The sequence below is a fragment of the Gambusia affinis genome, linkage group LG04, assembly GCF_019740435.1.
Source record: "Gambusia affinis linkage group LG04, SWU_Gaff_1.0, whole genome shotgun sequence".
Taxonomy (NCBI): domain Eukaryota; kingdom Metazoa; phylum Chordata; class Actinopteri; order Cyprinodontiformes; family Poeciliidae; genus Gambusia; species Gambusia affinis.
The window spans coordinates 3,224,745-3,251,771 of record NC_057871.1 but is presented as its reverse complement, the minus strand read 5'-3'; the positions used below and the strand labels follow the sequence as shown (position 1 = coordinate 3,251,771).

General features: G+C 37.0%; 1 protein-coding gene across 8 annotated transcripts in view; it reads left to right on the top strand.

Moving 5' to 3' along the window:
- Nucleotides 1-19,894, top strand: part of inpp4b (inositol polyphosphate-4-phosphatase type II B) — a 193,642-nt gene extending 173,748 nt beyond the window's left edge. For 7 of the 8 annotated variants that reach the window (XM_044113422.1, XM_044113428.1, XM_044113427.1 and 4 more), the window contains 8 exons: nt 570-742; nt 978-1,101; nt 1,490-1,616; nt 3,815-3,955; nt 5,006-5,103; nt 5,875-5,987; nt 8,031-8,185; nt 15,500-15,690. In XM_044113422.1, the coding sequence (XP_043969357.1) occupies nt 570-742; nt 978-1,101; nt 1,490-1,616; nt 3,815-3,955; nt 5,006-5,103; nt 5,875-5,987; nt 8,031-8,185; nt 15,500-15,674 (1,106 nt within the window). In that variant the 3' untranslated portion in view covers nt 15,675-15,690. Of the gene's footprint in view, nt 1-569; nt 743-977; nt 1,102-1,489; nt 1,617-3,814; nt 3,956-5,005; nt 5,104-5,874; nt 5,988-8,030; nt 8,186-15,499; nt 15,691-18,998 lie in introns of those variants that run through there. The other variant, XM_044113421.1, reaches the window with a different exon arrangement.
- Nucleotides 19,895-27,027: the final 7,133 nt, after the last annotated feature.

Sequence of the window (27,027 nt, the reverse complement as noted above, 5' to 3'; positions counted from 1 at the left end):
ATATCTTCTCTTTTAAATAAAAAAGGTGATTACAGTAAAACCGCAACAGCTGTTGCTTGGGATTTTTAGTTGTTGTCTGCAGAAAACTGGAAGAGGAGGAATCAAATCAAGCCCCTTTATTTCTTACAAGTCATAATCTGTCAGAGTAGCGTATGTTTATCTCCTTGAAATGAAAACGTTTCTTGTAACAAGATGCATAGCTTGTCTCATTGCAACGAGAAACTTTTATCTTTTAACAAGTTTTGCATCTTGTAATGAGAAACATTCTTGTTAGGACATGATAGTGCTCTTAAATTGACTTCCGAGTTCTGGCAGTTGAACACTTCCATACATATGTATAAAGAAACTGATCAGATTTTACTCAGACATCCAACAGCAGCATAACTGCAGCATTGTGATTGGTTCGCTGCATTGAACAAACTGTTGTGAATATTCTCTTTAAACTTGAAGAAGTTTTCCAAATTTGCCCAACATTCAGCACACATTTAAAACATCACATCCTAATAGATTCAGTTTTAAACTCTTTCTGACCCTCTTCTCAGTGTTTATGCTCTTTTATTTGTCTGCAGGTGACTGGCGAGAGCAGCTGAGTCCTCTGGTGACCAGACTAAAGGAGTGCGTGTTGGAGGTGGTGGAGAAAGCAAAGAGAGCAATGACCTTTGTCCTCCTGCAGGAGGCAGTGTGCAGCATACCTCAAGGCCTCCACCTGCAGCAGAGGAGAGACATAGTCTTCAGTCAGGCAGTAGGTGGCTGGCTGCACTCATCCAGTACATTTACAGTAAAATCCTATTTATTGCCCCCACCTGACCTCCCATGTTGGCTTTTGTTTCATGAACGTTTAGTTATTATTTAATAAATATCTGAGCAGTTTGTCTGCAGCCCATTCCTATCTGTTCAAATCAGCAACGCCTTTCATATTGTCTGAGCTGGGAAGCAGGAAAGCAGTGTTTGAAGTTGTTGTTGTTGCACATCGACAGCTGGCAGCGCTGGCGTGTGGCTTTGTGATGAGGCTGTATGCAGGCTTACAGGACAAAGACTTCCTGAGGCAGCTCCACCTCGTCGGCCTGGTGGCTCAGTTCGAGAGCCTGCTGAGCACTTACAGTGAGTAAATCAGAGCAGCACAAAACCTCCCCTCCGTACAATTTATTGTTTTACGCTTTGCTGAAGAACATTTAGTTTGAAAACTGTTCATTACGTTGATGAGTGATAAGTGCTGTGGCAAGTTACACCACATTCGAAAACAAGGTGATGACTGAGTGGGTTGTTAGTTTTGGCAAAATGTTCTTATTACAAATGCTGCATTCAGTTTCACACAAGGTCTTCCTGGTAAACGATAAACAACTCTAAGAAGATTAGTTTAGAAAGTGAAGCAAATGAAGATTTATTTTTAAAACTCCATTCTTTATTGCTGTTTTTTCCTTTAATTTTACTGGATGTCAGAAACGACATAAGGAGCAGAGATGAAATCCTGAGCGATGTTTTGTTTCAGGTGAAGAGATCGGGATGCTTGAGGACATGGAGATTGGAATCTCTGACCTGCAGAGAGTCACGTTCAAGATCACAGAGGCCAAAGCGGATGACCTCAGTGACCTGCAGCCTTCAGTTTGTGGCCGACGGTGAGATTCCTCGCACCCTGCCAGGTTCAGCCACTTAGCGTGACAATGGCGTGACTCAGTTTTTACAAGAAATATATCAACGATCGCTTCTCAAGAACTAATTAGGTCACGCTGAGAATTTATAATTTGAAACTCCTGACTTAAATTTACAGTAGCAGCATGAACCAGTTCATATTCCTTTATCAATCTTTCTGAAAGACATTAAATCTGATCCATTGTGATGTTTTGGTTGCATTCTGTGTCCTGCCAACCCTTTCTGTCTGTTTGGTTATTTTCCAACCTCTTTGCTCTCATTTACATCTTAAAGCTACTTTCTGTAACTTTTATAAAGAATGTTTTTTATGTATATTTGTTAAAACGGTCACCATGATGTGAGTTTATGAGACAGAAAATCTGGGAAAACATCAATCACTGCTCCCAACCAAAAACAACCAATCAGAACCAGGAGGCGGGTCTTAGCACTGTCAATCAACCTGATGTACTTACTGGCAGAGAAACAACTTATCACTACAAGAAAACCACTGATAGGTGGCCATGGTACCTAGCATGAGCATTCACTATATATTCTATATATTTGGTTTTGTATCCAGTGAGGAGAAGAAAATAATAAGAAAAGCTGAATGCAACTATTTCCAAGTCTGATTGTTACTTTGCAATAAAACTGTAATTTGAAAACAATAACATCACTGTAGCATTCAGGTAGTTTCAAATCTCTGCTCCTCTTCTGACCAGCATTGTTATTTAAATAGGTACAGGGATGTATTAAGATGTCCCAACAACTTTTCCCTCACATTAACCTGTTATACAACAAGCCATGCAGTGGCGCAAGTTTCACTATTCTTCACATAAAGAACATCTTGTTTAGCACTAAAACTTCTCTTCAAGCTAATGCTGTGTGCTGTAGACAGAATTTAAAAAACTGTTATGCAGTCAAATGTTCTTTCCTTCACTTTTCTGTGCAGTAGAAGTAAAAAACATTAGGAGCTAATTATAGTATGTGATATGTAGATGTCAGGCATCAACCCTCAGGCATTTTCTACTGATGACGATGACGAATGCATAAGTACGTTTTTATCTGGTCAACTTTATGCTCACAAACAACAGCTGCAGTCAGCGATTGTTATAAACTGTGTTATGTCTACTTCCCTGAGCCTGTTTTTGTTTAATGCAGATAAAATCATCCTTCTCACCCCTTTAGTTTCACAAAACTCAGCTGCACTTTATGTGTAAATTATCTTTTTGTAGTTTGATTTTTTTCACTTTTTCCATTTTACAAGATTATGTTGAAATAATTAAAATTTATATATAGAAATTTGACCTCATCATTTCAAATCATGTTTTACCTTAATAAATAAATGTTGAAGTACTGGACCCGTCATGTCATGGGAATAAGGTTGGACCAAATGCAAGCAGATTCTAGATGTCTATTATGAAATAAAGATTTAATCAAAGAAATCCAACAAAATACAAAATCAAAAGGGAGACAGAAGAGAAGAACCGGAGAACAACAGAAAGAACCAGCAAGGAGCGAGTGAAAGAGAGGAGAAAGGCAAATCTAACTGTAACAAATAATAACTAAACATAAGAAATTAATAATAAACATAACATAACACAGGATTCTGACAGGAACAACATTTAATGTAAAAATGGGTATTAAGGTAAAACCTCTACTGGGTATTTTACATATAAGAGGCTATTTTTTTCATATAACTCGACGGCTCAAGGGATAATCAGTAAAAATGGGGGGAAAAAACTGCATAGTAGCGACTTACAGCAGCTTAACAGATGAGATGTTTAGGGCAAGAAAATCTGCATGAGAGCTGGAAAAGGAAGAAAGTCACTCAGCAGTCGGCTACTGGCAGTAATGAGGAAGTCATTTTCACTTCTGAGCTATGTGAACTTTAATCCACATTGGAGAGAAGTAGCTTTATAATGCCGCAGCTGCTTGGCTGCATATTCAGAGTGCTGACGGCGGTTTCACACAGTTACACTCATGTCTGCCTCTGAAGCACGAACACCATCCGTTTCTATTCCAGCTCTTGCCCACTCCTTACTCAGGTATCACATTTACCTGAGTAAATGTGATACCTGTCAGAACTGCAGGTATCACATTTACCTGCAGTTATGTCCATCAGAACTGCAGAACATATTGAATTTCTCCTAAATGATCTTTTCTCTCTCTCTCTCATTGTATTTAGAGACCACTTCACTGTCGAAGTGCCATTACCACAAGTGATTTTTCAGACCTTGCCAGAAGAGATCCAGGAGGGCAGGCCTCTGCGAGTTTTTCCCGTTCTGTTTAATGTTGGCATCAATGAGCAACAAACTATAGCTGAGAGGTACTGCAGCTACTCTTTCTCCCTTAAACACACACACACACACGCGCACACACACACACACACACACACACACACACACACACACACATACCTTTAATCAATATGCAAACTAGTGCAATCTATATCAGACGTTTTACAAGTGATTCATAGTGTCTGTGGTGTTTTTATTCAGAGAATCTTACATTTATATTCACAGCTGCTGATAATTTATCTTCAATTCCCTTGAAAAATAAAACTACCTAGATATTATTATGTAGATTGGTGTCATTGTTTTCCTCAGTGCATATCTTACCGGTTTAAATCACTGATATTTAAAGCCTTGAATGTTTTTGAAGTGGGGTTTCTTGGAGAGGTAACAAGCAGTCACTATCTGTGTTTCCATTACAAACATTTTTGATATTCTGCTAATGTCGATAAATCACAATTTTGCAATTGTGCTGTTTCCATTGAATAAGCAATGTAATTAAAGCTTGTTCCCGTGATGACATTAAAAATCAATCACGTTTTTCAATAAAAAACGTTTTTCGAAAAGCAAGATTTTTTTTCTGGATTGTCATGTTTCCATTAAGTGAATGTATTTTTATAATTCTAATTTGTGTAATTTTATGGGGAGTGGAAGCGCAGGTAGCGTTTTACCAGCAGAACGGTTTTCCTTTGACAGCTTGTCAAAGTGTGGCCATGACCGAGAGATGTGAACTGTCTGAAAAACAGTTAATGTCAATACCGCTTTATAAACTTCTAAACTACAGTCACATTAACTAGAGGCTTGTTTTCAAAATACGTGGATGTTTAGTCACATTTAACTTTCTAAAAATTGTTGCATTTCCAGACTGAATTTATTTTGAGGTCGGAAAAATCCCCACTTTACCCGGCATGTAGTTCCATCCTCTGGGAAATAATAATTTAATAGAAAAGACATTTTCATCTGCCACTAGATAGATATTGTCTCCTCTTAGTGTCTCCACACAACCATGTTTAAAAGAAATCTGAAGTATTTTTTAAGTCGAGGAACTTGAATTCTGTCAATATTTTTTTTTCTGGTTCCCACAGGTTCGGCGATATCTCTCTACAAGAAAGAATAAACCAGAAGAACTTTGAGATTTTAGAAGCTTATTATAAGACGTTAAGAGAAAAGGTGCCACTAGAATGTAAGGGACAACTCGTATGTTTTGCCACATTTTTCAAACTATAAGCACAAATTTAAAGATATTCAGATTCACTGTGTGTTTCAAGTCAATATCCAGCAGTAAAACAGCTGGTGTCAAAGATCTGAAACCTTTTCTGACTGCATGGAATTAATATTTATTACAAGAAGCTGGAAACAGCAGGCATACATGTTTAGAGTGCTTCACACACTGCAAAGCACACAATTTTACCAAATATCTTAGTACATTTGAAATATGACAAAACCGACTTACAAGTAACTTTCCATCCATATAAAGGAGGTTGTTTAGAGTCAATAATTGCTAATGTTGATGAAGAAGTGATAGTTCCACTGGCTGATTATTTCACTGATAACACAGAAAAATGTATTTTTAGTGAAACAATCTGCCAATGAAACTAGTACGTTTTTGTCAATATAAAGGAGTCGTGACTTAAAACAAGCTCCTATATTTTGATAAAAAGCTACTTGTAAGTTAGTTTTGTCTTATTTCAAGTGCACTAAGATATTTGCACTAGAAACAAGACAGAAATACTGAGACTTCATGTTTTTGCAGTGTTATTAATCCCTTCTTTAGTTTACTTACAAAGTTTAATGAGCAATAATTTGGTCAAAGGTCTCTGTAACTGTTTAATGAAACTTCTCTAAAGAGACTAAAACATAAGACTTGAAATGGATTTAGCCGTTTTATCAGAATGCATCCTCTCGTTCTGAGCTTTCTTAACTCTAACACTGTGTTTTGTTTTGCTACAAACAGGTCTACCATGTTTTCAGACACAGACTGACATAAAGGAATTACTTGAAACGCTGGGCCAGAATGTAGTCACAAAGAAGAGGAAGAACGTTGAAATACTGTGGATCGCTGGAACTGTGAGTTTGGTTATTATTCAAACTTTCTCTTGCTGTCAAGGAAGTTTTCTCTCAACCGTATGACAGATTTCAGAGGCTTTTTTTTGGCAAAAATGCAAATCTTATGCTACACTTGATTTATTCCCTTTTTAAAAGGGCACTGAGCCAAAGACAATCAACAATCCGAGCAAGATTGATTGACTTTGGAAGAGAAGACGGTATGGATTCTGACCTTCATTATATAGCAATATTTAGCTTGTGCTAGTGGACTGCTAAGTGTGTCCTCATGATACGTATATTAAAGTCATTGAAGTCATGTTGTGTGAGAAGTGAGTGAGAAGCGCAGGCCGCAGCCTGCAGTGAATGCTTCATTGGCAGTGTTATCTCTTAATCTCACATCAATCTCACGCTGTCACTGTTTCCACAATCCTCCTTTGACTTGTTGATCATGAGTTGGCTTTGTCCTCTCAATATAAAGACTGATCAGGTTCAGTCTTCTAAGTGTTGGGGCATATTTTAAAAGTAAGCTGGAATGTTAAAAACAGCGTGTACTCTATTTTTATTTTTTTTTTATTGTACTGTTGATTGTATAAGATTTGCTGCAAAACCACAACATTTTTTAATTATTTTTTATCTAATTTCTAGTTCAAATGTCTTCACGCACTTGAAATAAGACCAAATTAAGATATAGAAGCTTGTTTTCAGTCAATAATTTATTAATGCTGATTTAAAAAGTTGTTTTTCCACTTGGAGATTATTGCACTTAGAACATGATATTTTATCCCATATTATAATTAAAATAATCTGACAGTGAAACTCAATTTTAAGGATTATTTATGTAAAACAATCGCCTGTCTCTTGCTAAAATGTTTGTTGTAAATTAGTTTTGCCTTATTGCAAGTGTATTTGAAATGCACTTTTTGTGTTTCTGCAGTATATAAAGAATATCTTGTTGTTTCCATCAAAGTAAAGGAGTGAAAGTAGCAGCCAGATGGTGCTAGTTATGTTCACTTGGTTAACTGATCATCCTCACCTGTGACCGTCTTATAAAATAAGGATTTATGGCCATTTGCTGGTCTGGAGCTTCATGGTGAAGGTTAACGCAGGAGAAAACTGTTGCTGCCCAAGTTAATTTTATTAAGATACTCCACTGTTTCAAATTCAATGACTTTCTTGCTATATTAAGCGATATTTCAGACAAATTGGTATTGACCAAAATCAGAATCGGCAGGTCAAGCTTTTTATAGACCTGCAGTTTCTCCCCTGGTACAAATCTACCTACATGTATATTGCTGCACTGTTTTTTTAAACATGTTCAACCTTTGGATTTATGCAGCTAAAAGATGTACAGCAGTATCCACACATTAACTTTATTGAACAGGAAAACCCAAACAAAGAATAATATAAACATCACAACAAACTACTCTGTAGTTCTGGTAAACTCTGAGAGGATATTTACTACAACTGCACAGTTTCTTGCTCCTTCATTGGATCCCTGTTCTTCCAAGAGATGTGACTCTTGCAGGGTTGCTAAAAATATGGAACACCATAAAATCCCAAATCTGTCTGGAGCAGATTGAGCCAGAACTGGTTGAAGTTAAGCTTGTGGACAGAGGCCTTACGAGTTATGGGTGGCGCTTCTTTAATTTCCCCTGTCTGTGTCTTTATTTTTAATGACCAAAATGTGTCCAAAAATGTAAATTAGATTTTTTATTCAAGATAAAAGTGCAGCACCTTCATTCAGTCAACCGACAGGCAGGGAACAAACTAAACATCAATCAACCCAGCGCTGTCTGGAATTTATTTAAATGGCTTCAAACCTAAGACTTGACATAACAAAAATGTTTTAGTCTGTGCTGAGAGAAACAAGTCCACACAGCATCATGACATTGACGTAAGAAATGATCAGCAGACCTTGTTACTCTGCCACTGCTGGACTTGTTGTAACATCGACAAAATGAACACAGGAACGGGACTTATCCATCCAAGAGAAATTACTATTACACAAAAAATATAATTTTCTGCTGTAATGATCCATGTAATTTCATCTCCACCTCTTGCCAGATTTGCCGAAGGCTGAATGGAATCCGATTTACCAGCTGTAAAAGTGCCAAAGACCGAACATCCATGTCTGTCACATTAGAGCAGTGCGCCCTACTGAGGGACGAACACCAGCTCAGCAAGGACTTCTTCGTCCGAGCTCTGGACTGCATGCGGAGGTGAGTTTCAAGTCAAAAAAGATTTTCCCACCCCACCGAGTGCAAGGTATTACCAGAGCTGGTTCCAAGCGAGGTACAGGGCGGCACTCATGCAGGTTGGGTTAGCTCATTGAAACTGGATAAAATCTCTCCAACCTTCAGAACTTCAAGAGAACAAGTTTCAGTTTCAGGTTTCCTAAACGCTCCTGGAAACAAAACATTAGTATTTCACTTACAGTGCTGTGGAAAAGCCCTAAAGCTTTTGTTTTTGTGAATCAGACGTTCTTGTAAACTTTGGTCCTCATCAATTTCTTTGCAAAATCATAATTTTTTACCAAGCAGTTTTGGTCTAGTTTCCAGTGCAAATATCTTAGTACACTTGAAATAAAACAAAACTACCTTACATGAAACATTTTAGGCAAAAATAGGAGCATTTCATATCACCATAATACACTGAACTGTATCTTTTAAATTCCTCTAGAGGTTGATGAAATAACATGAAGGTGTGTGTCCTGTTACATCTGTCTCAAAAACTAGCAGAGTGTTTTTGAAAAAAAGAAAAACATGTTGACAGTCAAATGTGGTGGTGGCAGCATTATGGTCAGTAAAAGACTCATTGCTGCTTGACTGCAGTTTCTACCACCAATGTACAATCAGTTGTTAGGTTTCAGAGGGTCGCTTTGGTATAAATTGTTTTTAATAATAAATGAATATATAAATATAGAAAACAGCTTTATGTATTTCCTCATGTTGTATTTTTATGATAGTAATAATTGTTTTAGTGTCTGAAACATTTATATGTGGCAGATAAACAAAAAGAGGAGAAGCATGTACGTTGGAAATACTTAAGAAGTACTAGTACTGCAAAGTAAGTTACAGAAAAAGTAGTCAAGAGATTATTAACCAATTGATCAAAATCATCTAAAAGACCAAAATATCTGGAAATAAAATATGATTTAAAACTTTTGCACAGTACTGTAACAGCTAAAAGATGCAGGAGAAGATCTGCAACTTTTTAAATTACTTCCATGGTGTTTCTAAAAGTCAAAATAATCACCTGGTTTGATTTGAAGCCTGGCTGGTTGGAGGAATAATCCAATAAACCTGAAGTGGAAATGTTATTGCCAGCATCTGTATTTAAAGTAACTCCCTGCACCCACAACATCCATCAAAAACATCTCCTCTGCACCTTCTCCTAAGAACTTATCACCATCAGATGTTTTTCCTCCACCATCTGCTCCATCCTTCACACATTCAAAGTCAGCCGCGCTTCTTCCTGTTGGCTCCTGCAGGGACTCTGCTCCCTTTCCCATATGTGGACGCCAGCAGGGTAAACATCCACGTCTGCTCAGATCTGATAAGATTCAACTGTAAATCTGTTTGAGTAAAATCTGGGAAGTGCACATATCTAGTACCTGTGATATACACTTGGTCAACCCTGCTGATTGCAGGCTGGTGGCACGACAAGAGATTTCAACAGTTCTAAAAGCACAAAATCCAATCAGTGGAGACCAAAAGTTTGGCTTAGACCCGTAAACACATTCAGTGCACCACGTTAATAAAAATGTTGGGTTTTTTAAATGCTGATCTCAGCCTAAAGTTGTCAAATAAAAAACTCAAAAGGAGAGCTTAAAATATTATTTTATACTAATCAGTCTGTCCTCTAAATGATGAAGTGCTGATCATTTCCTATGGAGCTGCATTTTGTTCAAAAGAAAAAAAGATTTGAAACTGAAAAGCAAGTGTGAAACAAACTTTATGCCCCCAATTTAACTCCATAATCTGCAGGGAATGTTAAAACTTTGCAAAGATCTGGAACAACATCTTTCCCTTACATGTTGTAAGGGAAACATAATAATTCCCTGAGTTCATCCACTCTTGCCAACAGCCTCATGTTTTCACTCCCAGTCTAGGGAGTGTAAGAATGTCTTTCCTCCAAATTGTCTGTTGTTTTATTATTTGTTTCTCAGCTAAACGTGCATAAAGTGAAATAGTTTTTGCAAGTGTGGATTATATCGGATGGAAAAGGATTTGTTTACATTCTGAACTGTTAAGGATGTGGCCACAAAAGTTTTATAGTTTGGATGAAGACAGCTATGCGGTGCAGATTTAGTTGTATGCAGAACTTGTGCACTGAAGGAACTGAATTAATCCTCCTTTCCCTTTTCTGGAACTGCAGTCCAGCACCAAAATCTGCAGCTTATTTTTAGAAAATTCCTGCTGATGATTTTCTTCAACAAATTAACTCCACAGTGGCTCAATCCTCTTCTGCCTATGAATGCGTGACTTTAGGAGGACTTCAAACCAGATGCAAATCCTTTGTGTGAAGATCAAACAATAATCATTCTAAACACTCGGTGCAAAGTTAAACATGAAGGTCAAATTGCTTCTGAAATTCTTGCCTCCAAAAAGTGATTCTGAAAACAGCTGAAAACAAACTGACCATTTTCTTGACCTCGGATAATGAAACATAATGTTGGGGAGCAGTGTAATGTAATTACCAAAGCGGGGACTTTGTAGTTCATTGAGCGCACTCTGCAGCGATCAGACAATAAACAAGTGGCTGAACTAACAAGCAAGAAGCTTGCCCTTTGAATTTTAATTTGTTTGTGTTCAGTAATGTTTGGGTAGGAAATGTAAGTTTTAACTTTCAGGTCACTGTGGATTACAACAGAGCAGATGGATAATTAAGATAAGTGAGCTTCCCCAGCACTCTAAAGTCCTAATTATGTTTGAATCAATTAAGGTTTTTAACTGCTTGAACTAATTATTTGTTCAATGTTTAGTGTATTACTGGTTTAAAACAATCAAGTGTTCTGGTGTAATATGATCTCTCCTTCGAATGGCTGTGAAGAGCCTTTAAGAGAACCAACCAAGCCTATCAGACCTATTTAGACCCAGCAGCATTTATCTAAAGGGTGTAAATGAGGACAGTCTTAAGGCCTCACATAAAGAAGATGCATTATTTATAATAAGAAAATGAAAATAACTGGTTTTAACTAGTGAAATAATTTGCTTGTCCAGGTTATAGGTGCAGAAAAGTACCAAGATTTTTAGCGCAGGACTTGATATGGAAGGACACAAAAACAAAAACAATAATATTTGTCATATCTATGCCAACTGGTTCCTAATTTCTACAAGGCGTTTAATGTAGTCTGGATTTGGGATTAAGGTCACTTGTCAGTTGGTTACTGTCAGTGTAGACATGGAAAGAAATATTACACTGAAAAACAAGCATGGATATGTCAAGGGCTTCCCAGTTTCACCCATTGTACTAGATGGTCTCTACAGAGAGGAAAGCAGGTGAATACATGACTACAACATTTACTAACGGTTTTAGAAATGTAGATATCTGGTTCCACACCAAAATCAAAGAGTTATCTTTGAACTCCTCAACTAACAACCGGCTTTTCTCACCTGATAGATCTCTAATGCTAGATTTGTGTGCTTGGTTTGGTTGTATTTACCCAGAATGCCCTGCTCTACTGTCTGCTTTCTGCTTTCGGACCGGTCTCTGGCCTGCTTGGCGTTCACATATGCATTCGAACCGTCCAGGAGTTCATTTAACCGAACCGAAACTAAGGTTTCTAGGAGGATCAGTGGTTTTTTTTTTTGGTTGTTTGTTTGCTTTTTTCTTTTTGGTCATATGAATATTCATACCCCCCATTCAAACCAGACTGCTAGGGAAACAAATTTAAGTTCAATTAAAGCAGACTGAACTGGGCTGGTGTGATACTGAAGATAACAGGTTACCTTTTTTGGACTATCTAGTACACACTGAAAGAAACTGAAGCCTCAGCACTGAAGACTTTACAGACCAGCACTTTGAGTCTCACTGCCCACTGGAACATGAACTGTCAGTGATTAGCATTCTGCAGCGTCATGCTAAGCAGCTCTTTATCAGGACAGAAGGGATGATAAAGTACAGATATGCATACCATAACTTGACTTGCATTAAGGCATCTACAGACTTAAAAAGACACTCTGTGTCTAAGAAATGATAAATGAAAAACAGAATAATTGCATAATTGTGAAAAATAGTGAACGATAAGGAAGACAGTAAAGTGAACTTTTTCACAGAGAAGACAGGTTTTAAGAGAAAGGAGTGAAATAAGATAATCTACAGTCATCTTGAAAAACCAACAGTATGTAAAGGAGGTGGCCTCAGGTTGCAACTTTCTAACACCTACAGAGCTGCCTGACTCATCTTTCAAGGTGGTTCTTCAACTATTCACCTCGAGAGGCAAATGACTAACACAACTCACACGTTTGCTTTTCACAGGTGAACACTAAATAAATCAATACCCACCCTGTCATTGACCTTAACAGCTCTAATTGATTGACCTAGCCCATGATCAGGACTGAAAAAACCTTTTGGATGAGAGACAAAAGGAGAAGCGAGAGGAAAAAACCCTCCTGCTTTCTGTTTAGGCACTTAGCATTAATCTCTCCTGCATGACCAAGAAGTCACAACTTTCCACAACCTAAGAAAGGAAAGCAAGAAAGAATCAAAAGAATCAAGGAACCAAAACATCAATTATGATTAAAGACGTGTTATGTTTATTATTGGACACACCATATGAGGCTGGCATGTCAATCATTATCACGTCTGTAAATCATTTATACACTCTGTAGGCTAGCAAAGATAATATAGCACCCAGTGACCAAGAACGTTTCATAAGAAAAGAAAAGAAACTTTAGAGCTTTAGTTTGCAGCCCATCCAGATACTCATTTAGAAAAAAAATAAGTAAAAGTGTGATTAATTTCTTAATTTTTCTGACAGGATTAGTTTAATTTGTTTTGGAAGGAGAAGAGGGCTGTATTTTCATCTGCATTCAGACTGGACGGACTGGTTCACTGTGAGCTGCAGGTGTGTTTCTTTATCGGTGACTTATATCAGCTCACTTTTAAAGCACAGGAAATAAAGCTTTGCGTCACAACAGGTAATAACATCAGGCTTGAAACAATACACAGTGTCCTTTAAAAGGCTTCACACCCTTTTTCACTTTTCATCACATCAAGGCAGGAATTTATGATTAATCAACAAACTGTTTGGACTATTGTGAAATGAAAGTGAAGCCGTACATATCTGTCACATTCTGTGCAAACAGAAATCTGAAAAGTTTGGTGTGCAATTGTAAACAGCCCCCTTTACTCTGATACCACAAAATAAAATTAACCCAATTTACCTTCATTAGTCTCAGTAAAAATCCAGTTGTTTTTTTTTTTTTTTTGTTTTTGTTTTTTTTTAAGGTTTTCATTGCATTTAAAGAGAAAGCTGTGGAGACCATTAAAGCAGGTTCAGGTTTTAAAAACATCTGAATCATAAGAAAGAACTTGTCCAAATATTGAGAAAAATATGGCAACATGCAAACCCACCATGCAGCACTAATCAGAAAAGCAACCAGGAAGCTCTTAGTAACTCCATTTTGACAGAACGCTGGATGAAATCAAATTTTTAGTTTTCCACAAACCATGTAGTGGGAATATGCAGCCATGTGGAGAAACGTTCTCCTGTAAAATATGACCACAACTGAATTTTTTGGCGTACGCACACAAAGTGTGGACAAAATGCACAAAATAAACACTGGACATCTTCCTGAATGCACCATTACTGCCATGAAGCATGATGGCTGCATCATTCTGTACAGATGCTTTTCTTTATCTGGGACAGAGCCGAGGGTCTGAATCGATAGGAAGGTTGACGGAGTTAAATACAGGACAATCCTGAAGGAAACCTATTAGAGTTGTAAAAGACTTGAAATTAGGACAAAGGGTCTAACTCCAGCCAGACGACAGCCATAAAAATACAGACAGATACGATTTAAAAAGGTCAAAGGATATTCATATCTTAGAGCTGCATAGCTAAAATTAAGATCTACATCTAATTGATTTATATTTTTCAAGAAAAAAATTTAGAAAATTGTTTCTGAATATTTTGAATAGTCATTGAATATTGGTAGCCACCTTTATTTGATTTTAATTTGTCTTTTACTTTACAATTATTCACTACTTTGTGTTTGTTTACAACACAAAGTCTGAGAAAAAAATAGATTGAACTTTGTAGTTACAATGTAATAAAATGTAAAAAAAAAAACAGACCGTTTTAGCTCACTCTTTCGCCATAATGTGTCATAGATTTGATTTACTACAAGTTAGGACAGATAAGCATGTCGGAGCCAGGTGGGCGGGTCGGACATCCCATTCTGTGGAGGACTGATGATCGAACTCCCATTCTTTTTTCTCAGTTAAAAATCCCAGAAACAAGGTTTTTAGTGGTAAAATCATGATGATAATGTCTCTATTCTTTGTTGACAATCGTAGTTTTTCATCTTAAGCTTTGAGAAAACAATCAGTGCTGATTATCTGAATAGGAAGTTGTTTTGCTCTGGGATAAAAAAAATAAATAAATAAACTTTTAGCTCTGCTGGCAGTGGAACAAATTAATGTTTATGTGAACGAACAGAGATTCTATGCTACAGGTCAAAGTTGAATTTAAGCAACCACAGTGTTTTGCAGCTCAGTAAAATTTAACAGTAGCAGATTTTATGTACGTAGTTAAAAATTGAAAAAAAGAAATGGTCTTCATTATACAGACAGTCCAAGAGTTTATTACCAGGTTTGAGTTTCAGGTTTGATTTTTTTCCTACATTTTAATCTGCATGCCTCCTTCATCCATCCCCCAGTCCAGTCCAATCATCACATCAACTGCAATAGACAAAATCTTACCAAGTATTTTTGGTGAGGTTTCTAGTGCAAAGATCTTAGTACATTTAAAATAAGACAAATCTAACCTACAAGTAACTTTTCAGCAACACATAGAAGGTATTTTAAGTCAATAATCCTTAAAATTGCTTTTCACTGGCAGATGATTGCACTCATAACAAGACATATTTTCCTTTATCTGCCTATAGAAATAGTCCTTTTTCATCAATATTAAGGAATTATTTACTTAGAAAAATATCCTATATCTTGCTGAAAAGTTACTTGTGAGTTAGTTTGTCTTATTTCCAGTGTGCCAAGATATTTGCAGTAGAAACTAGACCAGAAATACTTGGTGAGACTTTGTGTTTTTGCAGCGTGGTCACAGCTCAGGTCTTGTTGAGCATGATTCTCACATCCGCTCCATCTGTCACAGAATGCTTCTCTCTTGCTGCTTTTCTAACCATCAGTCTGCGCTAATAGCTGTCTGTCTGAGTGGGTGTTCTGGCGCCCGCGCGCCAAGTCTCTCCACCAATCAATTAGGGCCAGAGCGTCCACTCAGACAGCACCAGGCCTGCAGCGTTTTGATCTGTCTGTCTGTTCTGTTTCCCCTCTGATGGGCGTCTCTGCAGTCGGCTTTCCCAGGGAGACGTTGGGCACTGGGAGGACCCCGAGGCCGGTGCCGTGACGGAAAACAAACCAGCGTCGCGACACTTTTATCCCATTGCCCTGCTGCTTGTTAGCTCCCACTTACTGGTTGTGTGGCTCATTTTAAGTCTTGTTTTTCTGCTTGCAAAATATCAATAAAATCCTAACAACATCATTCCTGTGAGCGCCTGTCCCTCTGTTTTCTGCTGCTTATTTTCTGAGATTTTGTGGTTTTGTTGAAGAACTGTTGTGAACGGCTAATTAGCATAAATGGGTGCAGGATTGAACTGGGGAAGCCAAATTTAACTTGACAACTTTCGTTAACAAAAAATAAATTGCTTTGTGTTTTCGTTTAGTTAGAACTAAAAAAACAAAATAAGCAGAACATCCACAGTGGTTCCATTCTTTTATTTCTCGCATTTTCTGTCAACACTGATTAGGTTACAGTTTTCTAACTTTTCCTACTTTTCTCCAGCTTATTCTTTCCTCCTGAAAACATTAGACTAGGTGCTAAACCTTGAAACCATCAACAACAGCAAGACTTTCTTGTTATAGTTTTAAATTAATTGTAGAGTTCAGCAAAATAAATAAATGTAAAAATAAATCATCAAAATACCGTCAAACCATTTGATTATTGGTGTGCCAATAAAGATTTTTCCATTGATCATTAAAATAGTATATACACTTTTCTACATGACATTTTTAAATACAATATAAATAAAATAATAGTTTGGGGGTTTTCACCCTCAGAAAATGTAAAATAATAAATCCTTTAAAAATATATAACTCTGAATGATGCAAGTATTCACAAAACGTCAGTTGGGATGTATAAAAAACTATTTATTAAACAGAACAAAACCTAAAATGAAAAATAGTAAAAGTTTGATTTTAACACATTGCAATGATTTAAGGAAATGTCCAGATGAACCAGGAAATTGAAACGTGACTGATGAACAGACCTGACCAACACAAAGACTCAACAACGAGTGAAGTAATCTGTATAGCTTATGTTTGATTGGGTTTTAATTGAAAGTGATTTATCCTTCTGTATCATCTGATGGTTTGGAAATGCTTCAGAAAAACCATGACAACAGCAAGTTAATTAAGTATAGCGTTACCAAATATGGAGAGTATTTACCAAGAACTTATGGACAGCCAGGTAAAAAAAAAATACCGTTGACAAAACCGGCGCCATTGCTCACTTCTTCAAACGATACCATCTGCCTCATTTTACTGAGAACTCAAAATAAAATAATTTTTATTTTTTTATTTAATCCCTAGAGATGTGATAAGTACACAACTTTGGTGACGATGTTTTCTACCACAAATCAAATTCCCCTGCTGGTAGAAGAAGAGGGTTTTTTCAGCACCAAGCCAGTTCAAAGTGCTTTCAAAGTAGAATGAATAAAATATTTATCATTATTAATAAGTCAAAATAAATTTAACACCAACAAATTATTTCAAACTACACATAGATCCAACAAAAGGCAAACTTTACACCCGACTCTAGGACTCATTAATACGAGTTATTTTCATCCATATTGTGATAATGATGGTGAAGACACTAAACTGGTTAAATGATCTGCCTTTGAACACATGCATTTCATCCAGGAGCTCAAGTCTTCCCATAAGATTTAGGGGTGTGTTTATGGTGATCACTCTTCCAGATGTGCAGGATGACACACCACTGCTGGACAGGAATCATGTGTCTGCTTTCTTGGATTGAGTTCAGGACAGTTGGGTTTCACCAAGCTCCTCATTTGGGTCTTTATGAACATTTCCTCTCAGAAGAGAAACAGTCCTCAAACCTTTCCCACAAATATGGAAGTGTAAAATTCCCCATATGTCTTGAAACATTTGGGGAATTTACATAATGGGTCAAAGTCCAACTCCTGAAAGACAGTTCCACTCCACAGTCCTCTCTGCTTTACACAACAAAAACAATGACTGTTAGAAATATACCTACATAATGTCTTATTTGAGCTAAGAACATTTGCTTTGGCTGCAGGTTTTTCACTTTCACCGTTTCTTAGCAGCTGCATTTTTCTGCTCCCATAATGGAAATCAGAAACCTTCGAAGGAAACACAGACGGCTCATTCTGCAGAATCAAGCAGACATGATGCTGTTCAACACAGCAGCCTATTCTTTACCATGACTGCACGTCTCAAAGGTTTGGTTTAGTGAAGCTCACTATTCCTCCTGCACAATCCAAATACAGAAAGCAAAATATAATTGTCAAAATACCTGAAGTCAAGTCAAGTTTGCGTTGCACATTTCAGCAACTAGGCAGTTCAAAGTGCATTAAATCATAAAAATAGCCACTTATTATGAAATAAGCCATAAACTTTAGATGCTGTCAAATGTCATCATCCAGATCATCAACACACATCAGATATCTTGGTCAATGTTCATCTGGGGTTTTAGACTCGACTTAAAGGATCTCAGTGTTTCAGCTGTTTTGCAGTTTTCTGGAAGTTTGTTCTGATACCTGAGGAAGAAGAAAACAGTTTCACAATTACTGTAATGTCACTAAATAAATAACAGATCAAAATGTTGTTTTTCAGATTGATACGTCTTCTCTGTCATTTTATCTTTTTTAAAAGTTACTGTCTCATTTGCTATCAGAAATGTACTTAATATGAAAGTAAAAAATGTTTACAATATAAAGAAAAGTGCTGTTAAAAAGAAAAACCATTTACCTTTACATCAAAAAAGAAGTTGTAAAAAGGTTTGTTGACTTTAGGTTAAATGGAAAAATCTGCCAGAATTACAAATAATTTTAACTTTATCTCTTCTCTGAACAAAAATGTTCAGAATTGCTGATATTTTATGTGGCTTCTATTTGTAGAAACATAAAAACACTTATGTTGCACAAATAGTGTTTTTATTGAAAATACTGTGTTGATGCTCATCCAGTTTGCTTGGAAAGTGTTTTTGTTTCCCTCTCATCTCCTATTAGCCCTGATTGTGATGCATAAGCAAATCACATATTTTCTTTATGGGTCTAAACATGAAGAAATGAAATTTACTGAGCATGGAGCTCCGTCACGTACATGACTCATGTAGATACTGGATGCTAATGAATCATAACCTGTGGATCATTAACTGTAGCAACCGATAAGCAACTTAATTGCACTTAAAATGTCTGTTAGGCTCATTAAATACTGCGATCAACTTACACAGACAAACACTTTACGAATTAAATGATTTCTAAAGGCAAAAGCACAATTTTCACATTTTTAGCTCGAAAAACTTTTTAATTATTTCACCACATAAAACTCTTTAAATGAAATAACTGTGCTTGTAAAAAAAATAATAACTTAATAATAAATGGTGTCCTAAAAAACAACAGAAATATTTTAATTTTATTTAACATTATTCCCATCAAGCTCTTTGTCATAATTAAAACCATTGTTCATGTTTTCTTTTTTTGTTCTTTTTCTTTTCTTTCTCCCATTTCCACTTCATCATTTCGTCATCAGAGAAGGATGTCGGATTGAGAACGTTCAAAAGAATATTAGATGCAGGAAATACGCCTTCAACATGTTGCAGCTGATGGCCTTCCCCAAATGCTACCGACCTCCAGACGGGACGTACGGCAAAGTTGACTCCTAAGGACTCGTGGCGCGGAGTGTACTGTAAATAAAACCTCATTTTGTGATATTCAGGAAAGAAATATCGACACTTACGAACAGGAATGAATACGCAAACCGTTTTATTGTTGAACTTGTATTTATGTTATCGGGGTACAATTATTGACATCCAGAAAGGAATTTGTCAAACATGTTGCTTTGAAAGCAAGAGCACTTTTTATTCATATGCTTATTTTTATCTTGGCCCTGGTGGCAATGCATAACCTTATCCTGAGTGTGTGTGTGTGTGTGTGTGTTCACGTGTGTGTGTGTGTGTGTGCATGTTTAAATGCAAAGTACTTTTATGTGGAAGTCACCTGTCCAACAACATTCACCTTTCTGATGCTCAAAATGTTTTTTAGCTGTCTCAGCTTTACAATGGACACACACACACACACGCGCACACACCCACACACATATATATCCCTTTTTTTAATTTATGTGCTGATTAAATAAACGTTTTCTTTAACCTTTAGCACATTTATATGTTACAGACAAATAGATGGATAGATGAATCGTTATTCATGTCACTTTTATATTTATATTCTTTTAAGATGTCTATTTAAAATTGCTTCATTTTTTATTAAGTTGACTGTAAACTGTATATGTGTTGTAACTGGCTTACTGTTCATTTTTACAAATACAAATTTGTCATAATTTTATGTTATTGACTCCAAATAATATAAATAAGGGAATACAAGTTTTGCTTTCTAATAAAATAAAATGCTGGCAACAAATAAGATAAAGTCTTTATGATGCACTTTGTTTTACACAACAGTTTGGAAATAGTGTATATAGTAGAAATCTAACCTTTCTACTACATGAACGCTTCTAAATAAACAATAGGTTACTGTTTATTTAGAAGCGTTCAGCAGTAACGAAAGTAGCGAAAGGTTAAACAGTAACCTACTGTCTATTTACAAAGGCTAATACATTCTGATAATATTAGCGCTCAACACACCAGATGCCCTCAGTGGTTAGTTGGACAGGATATAACAGCGTGACGTTTATTACACGTTTTAAAGTGTAACATTATATTACATTTTTTGATTTTACAGAACACAGGATGCTTCATGTAGAATTGAGCTCTATTAGCGAAACGAAAGAATTTAAGACAAACGAGACATTAATTCAACAGGTTGTTTCTAAATATACCAAGAGAACCGTCTCCATACTTTCTACAGTTTTTCTGTCCTTTTGATTTGCAGAGAATTTATCTGGCAGCAAAGACAACAGACATGACCAATGAGATAGACACATTTCCACTAACAGACCTCTTAGGATGTAGAGTTTCCTTTTGTTTTTTCAGCAACAGAAAGTTGCTTTTGTTGCTGTTCAGTCATTGTGTAAATATGCCAAAAGAAACATCCAACTGGGAGATTAGGAAGCTGAAATATTTTTGCAGCCAGCAATTTTTTTACTCAGCTAAACTTTTTTTTTTTTTTTGTTCTTGTCCTGTATGAACAGAACTTTACTGCATCCTGAAAGCCTGTTTCTGTTGTTGTTCTCGTGAGCCTCAGGATCCTCGATGCTTGCTGGAACATTCTGTCTGTTGTTTCTGTGGCCTGACATAATCTTGTTCTTTCTTCTGATGGACAGCAGTGGTTTTGTTGCTAGCTTGGGTATTATTAATACCAGGATTATATTTGGGTTTTAACTGTCAAAAGTTTCAGCTAAAAGAACATCAACAGATTATTCCTCTATTCAGGCTTCTAATACTCACCAAACTGTTGAAACTAGACTCTTACAAGCATCATAAAAAAGACTCCAACCTTTTTTCTTAATGTATGACATTAAATCAGCAAAACATATCTTCCTTCTATTTCCCAAAAGATCTAGCCTGGCCATTGATTATCTGCACAATTCTGCATGATTCTCATCTTCCTTCGGTGCTTCGTCTGGGATTTGTCCCGTTGAGCTTGATTTCTGGCCAATCATTGCCCAGAAGAAGGAGTTTCTGCACTGTTTGAGAATTGTAATTTGCTTAATGTTGTAGCTTGAAAATAGCAGTGGAGATCTACTCCAGAACTTTGTTTTATTTAAATCACTTCTGGTGTGCTTGAGGTCATTTTTCATTCAGAAGATCCGATACCTGTGTCTGCATTACAAATGTGCTCCAAACCTTTTTCAATTCTCCACTAATGACAAAAAAAAACCACAATGTTGCACTTACAGTGTTTCCATATCTTTTTATGTAATTACTGACAGAAATCTGTCCTTATACATTTCTTTCGGAGTAATGGCTTCTTCCTCGCTGTACGGCGTTTCAGTTTGCACAGATGAATGTGGAACCTTCAGGATGTGAAGGTCAACATTTCTCTTCCTGATATCTTGGTGAGCTTCTTTCTATTTTCCCACAATGTCACACAAGGAAGCTGTGTGTTTGAGTAGTACCTTAAAATAAATCAGCAGACGTCAGCAGAGCATGGCGTAGCGATAGAGCAGGTCGCCTGTATGCAGGCGCTTTTAGTCCTCATGTTCCCAGTTTTTAAAAAAAATCACATTTATCTCACATTTAGAAAATAAAAATCATTTCAGAAATACCATTTGTTAGAAGAACAAAACATTGTGAGTTCTTATAAAATGTGTGTAAATATCCAGTAAATAGCTGTAAACACCTCTGGCGGTGAGCTGCAGAAACAGAAAGTATTTGTGGTGCATTTTTAACTGTGATCCAGGAAAGATGACAACCTTCAAGTGCATCTGATTTGTGAGCAGGATGTTATGGGTTTATTTTTCAGGCATCTACTTCTTATCTCTTACATTTTAACTTATGTTTCTCAGCATCAAGGTGACATCTGCCAAATAATTGTGCAATCATCTTTATCAAGTCTTGCCAGGTATTTCTTAAGTTGCAATGCATGATCTGTTTTTCAGATTTTATCATCCACAACTGATCTAGCTAAAAGCAAACGAGGACATGCGCAGCGTTTGGTTGGTTTTGCTTTAAATTCAACTTTAAACAAGTTCTTTATATTAGAAACTCAGTTCAACTTGTGGGAACAGAGATTATGCAATGTGTAAGATGATACGAACAAATACATTTGCTTGTTCTGAACATGTCAGGTTGCAACCTTCAGCTGAACTAAACAAAACACCATCTTGTTCAAACAGGAATATAAATGTGTTTCCCTTTACAGGAAGAGGGAGAGAAATAATAGAACAGTCTTTTTAAGGACACTTTAACTCAACATCTTTGTAAAAACTTAATCCAGTTAAACAACACATTCTTGTATAGTGCAGTGAACAGGTGCTATGAACCCTCTGAAGTTCTGACTGCCCAACCAAACTATAATAAGTGTTGTAAAGCACAGAAATGGAGAGCCAAATACAAGAATCAACATCATAGTGGCATAAATTTAGCAGTCCTTTAGTACAATTCGTTGTCCAATTCAAACAGAAGTACAAGAAAACAGATGCAAGTCCAATAAATACAACAAAGCCTGAAATGTTTGACACAAGAGATGAAAACAACTGACCGAAGCTTCACATGGTGACGTATAAATAGACAAAGTGAAGACAATGAGACACAGATGAAGAAGATTAGGATGTGGCACAGGCAGGTTCAAAGAGAAAACAAAAACAGAAACACATCTGTAAAAAAGAAGAAGAGCCTTGGTCAGAGAGGTGACCAATCACTGCCACTGCTGATCAGCCAAAACACACACATGCAGCAACCTGCTTGAATATTGCAAAAACACACCTTAGAGCAGGGGTGTTGAACTCCAGTCCTCCAGGGGCGCTGTCCTGCAACTTTAGATGTGCCTTTGCTGCACCACGCCTAAACAGAATAATTAGATCGTTAGCAAGGCTCTGGAGAACTGATCTACACAAGGAGGAGGTTTTGAGCCATTTCATTCACTGCACCATAAATATTGTGGAATTATCACAACAGCTAGATTTGATCCTTGGGTGTGTCCAAATTCAGGTCCTGCGTCCTGCTCTCGCTCCATGTAGCAGGTTCCTTCGTTGACCACAAAATCTGGACATGAGCGGATGGGCCAGTCTTCAGATTTTATCCCGCCATTACCTCGGCATATGTTTTGTCGCCTAGCAACCATGAAAGCGTTGAGCACAAGCTGGTGAAAGTGAAGCTCAAAATCTTGCTGATGTTTCTTGTTTAGACTTTCTAGTGAAGTCGGTCCCCCCACCTTCTTCAAAGTCAACAAAGTTGGTGTCAAGTTTGTGCTACGTTTATGCAGCCAAAATTTTTGTTTTTGGCACTATCATTTTAAAGTTCACTGGATGTTCACTATGTGATGTATCCAAACATATTGATGGAAGGTTGAGTGGAGGGAAAAAGTGTGGTAGAAAAAAAAGTGATAAAGTTAAATAACCACAGCATTTAATAAACTTTTCAGTGAGACTCGGATATATTGAGATGTACTTGTAGAGCATTAACAGGCCTGATGTGTGTGTGTTTTATTTTGTTTTGGGTGTTTTGACTGGTTTTGTGGAGCTTTGCAGATGTTATTTCAAGTGCCTGCTAACATTCAAATTCACCTCTCCTTGTTTACAATGCAACATCTTATGGAAATTTATAACAAATTTTTAAATAAAATGCACAGCAATCAAATACGTTTAAAGTAATCTGTATTTACAGTAAGGGTAGATATACTGAAGACCGTAGAGTTAATTCTTACAAAATTGTACAAGTGTTACATTCAGTAGTGTTAAGAAGCATCTTCAATATACAACATGGCTACAAAGTACAACTGTACAACAAAAAGCATATGGTGAAACAGTGTCATACTTTACATTCAGACTGTTTTTAAATACATTTGCCTGGAGTATGAACAATGAAAATACATTCATTCATTCATATAGGACAGAGGTGGGCACTCCTGGTCCTGGAGGGCTGGTCTCCTGCAACTTTTAGAAGTGTCTCTACTTCAACACAGCTGAGTCAAATAATGAGGTCATTAGCAGGACTCTGGAGAACCTGACTGCACTGAGGAGGTGATTCAGCTGTTGGAGTCAGTGTTGGACCAGGGAGACGTCCAAGAGTTGCAGGACACCGACCCTCCAGGACCAGGACTGCCCACCCCTGATACAGGAAGACGGCAGTCATCTGTTTTGATGCTTACAGTGCAATATTCATAGAATAAAATATTTTTATATACAAGTCTGCACAAGTTTTTACATTGCATTATTTGCATTTATTTTTTCCAAAATGATCACAAGTCTCTTGTAGAAAACTGTACTGTTTGCCAGGGAGTGGATTTCACATGCTGGACAATTTTTCTGAAATTTCAAAGAAGAGACAAAGATTTATTGAAAACGTTGTTTTTTCTAAATATTTTCAAATGGCTGGAAAACACAAACAGGAGCTATGAACACTCACCTCAGGTGACAGTGTACTGTTGAAGTTAAAGACGCATTGTGTTTTGCTCAGCTCTGTGTCTTCCTCTTCAAAGACCACCATCAGTTCTAACATATAACAGAAGAGCACCTTTTGCTGACAGCTATCCTGCAAGAGAAGAACATCTGTCATTATGAGAAAGCACAGATTCATTTTTAGGTCAATATTAAGTGTACTCTTGTAAGAACAAAACAAAAGCACACTATGACTGAACAGTTTGTAAATCCACCTTAATGGTGCCTTAGATGAATCATATTGTTTTCCATCTGATATTGTTTTCTCATAACCCTGTTCAGGAATTTAGTTCAAATCTTCTTTCAAAACATTGCTTAAGTACGCTGCAGTTTGTAGAAAATAGGTTCTACACAGCATTTCAATAAGGTTGAGTGCTGGACTTTTACTAGGACATTATGACACCTATATTCTTTCAGTCTTCAGCCATCATGTCTGGGATCATTGTCTCACTGATCCACTTTCAGATAATAGACAGATGATGTCACACATTTCACTCCAGAACACTTTGCTTTGCAAAGTAGCAAAGACCATGCAATATGTTAAGTGTAGAGTCCCTTACTATTTAGCTTGTATATTATCTTTCTGAGCAGTGTGTTGATCTGAATTTGCAGATGTGTGCTGATGATACTGTGATATATGTACATGCTAAAACAATAAAAACATATTTGCTAAATTAACAACTGCCATTGTCTGCAAAGGATCACCTGTTGACTAGATCAGTCATGTATGACTTTAATTGTAAAGCTGTGCATTGTCCCTTTTTGAAAAACATTTGCAGTTTTTTGTAATGCTCAGATGCTCCAGCTGTGATACAAGCCCAGATCACCAGCAACTAAAAACAAATAAAAATGAAATCACCAGAAAAGAATAAGATGATATGTATTTAATTAAAAACTGTATTACATAGTAAGAAAATATTTTTTTTATTCTTTAACTCCTGACCCGTGTGCCTCTGACCCTATGGGAAGCGGTTTGAATTTAAGATGCAAAGGGTACTTTGGGTTTCCTGATCTCTTGCTTTTCATTTGTTTTCACAGTGTTCAGGTTCAGGTGGGCTTCATGGCTTCGCCACAGGCCCATGCTTGTCCTTGTTGCCATTCTTTTGAAGAACAATAACTGTATCATCTGTATATGTAAGGATGTAATGCAAGCATCCGCTGCTCCTCTTCATGGTCTATAGGCAAACTGCATGGGCTCTCAGCAGGTCTGTACTTGATTTATAAGATTAACTTTCAATATAAATGTTCCTTAAATGACTTCATCACCAGTGCAGTTAAGGCTCCAGGTCTTTTTCTGGGAGAAATGCATTTGGCCAAAGGAATGATTTACGACTAGTTCCACAGTTTAGGTTTTTTTTTATGTGTTCCAATAACTTTCTAAACATGTTAAAACACAAATGACCAGGTTGTGCTGCACTGTTTTTATCAAACAGTTCATCACTGTTTTTATTTAGCTTTATTTCTTTTACAAAACAGACATGGCATCTCATTCCTCAGACTTATGCTACGTTTACATGAGACTGCTGCCTGGAAATTGACGATTTCCAGATGTTGGTTGGAGAAAAGTTTCACAGTTAGACAGCAATGCCAAGACACCCAGAGTCAGCTGTAGTTGTCATGCCAAGCCACTAATTGGTACTATAATTTTAGCATGTCATCGAACTTTTGACCCCTAGCTTTCTCCCTAATTGTAGACAGTAACCCGTCTTCCTCTTCCATGAGCAAAGAGTTCATGCAACACATGCAGCCCTTATCAGAGGCGTTGCTAAAATGAAGAGGTAACGTAGCACAACACAGCACAATGCTATCCGCCATTGTTATTATTGTTATGTGTCTGTGTATAATTAACCCTAACGCTGTACGTTCTGCGAATGTGTTAGAGAAAAGTTTCACTCTGACACCTGGTTTCAAAAAGTGCTGGTGTGAGAGACTCTGTTCACTGGTATCATATCGACAGGCGGCTGGATCATAACAAAATGTTCTGATCTGCTCATTTGTTCCTCAAACCTTTTTTGTATCTGATTTCTTACTTCTGTCTCTGCGTGTTTCCTACATCTAACCCTCATCTCTTCTATGAAAAGCTATGTGCCTTTCCCTCAGCCCCCGATTCCCAAAGTTTATTATTTAGGATGAACTTTTTAACTAATGCATCCTTACAAAAAAAAACTGCATAACTGCGAGCTGTGGGAATTGGTTCACCAGACTCGCATGGAAATGCATTCCTCATCCCAGACTTGGCTTTTCTTCTTACTTTCTCCCTCTTCAGAACTGGCCTGTTTACTAGGGAGGGGAGCATAATGTTGTAGTTACAGAAGCCAAGTGAATGTTTTGCATTTGATCGAGTCAAAACTCAGATCCCAGAGGGATGCAACTGGCCTTTCTTCCCTCGCTCAGTGCAATTCAATCTCTCTGTGTGAAAGAGAAAGTATTCACACCCGGATTACTTCGTTGAAGCAGGAATTTCCTGGTGTATGTCTTCTCTGGTAGGTGCGGTGAAGAGTGA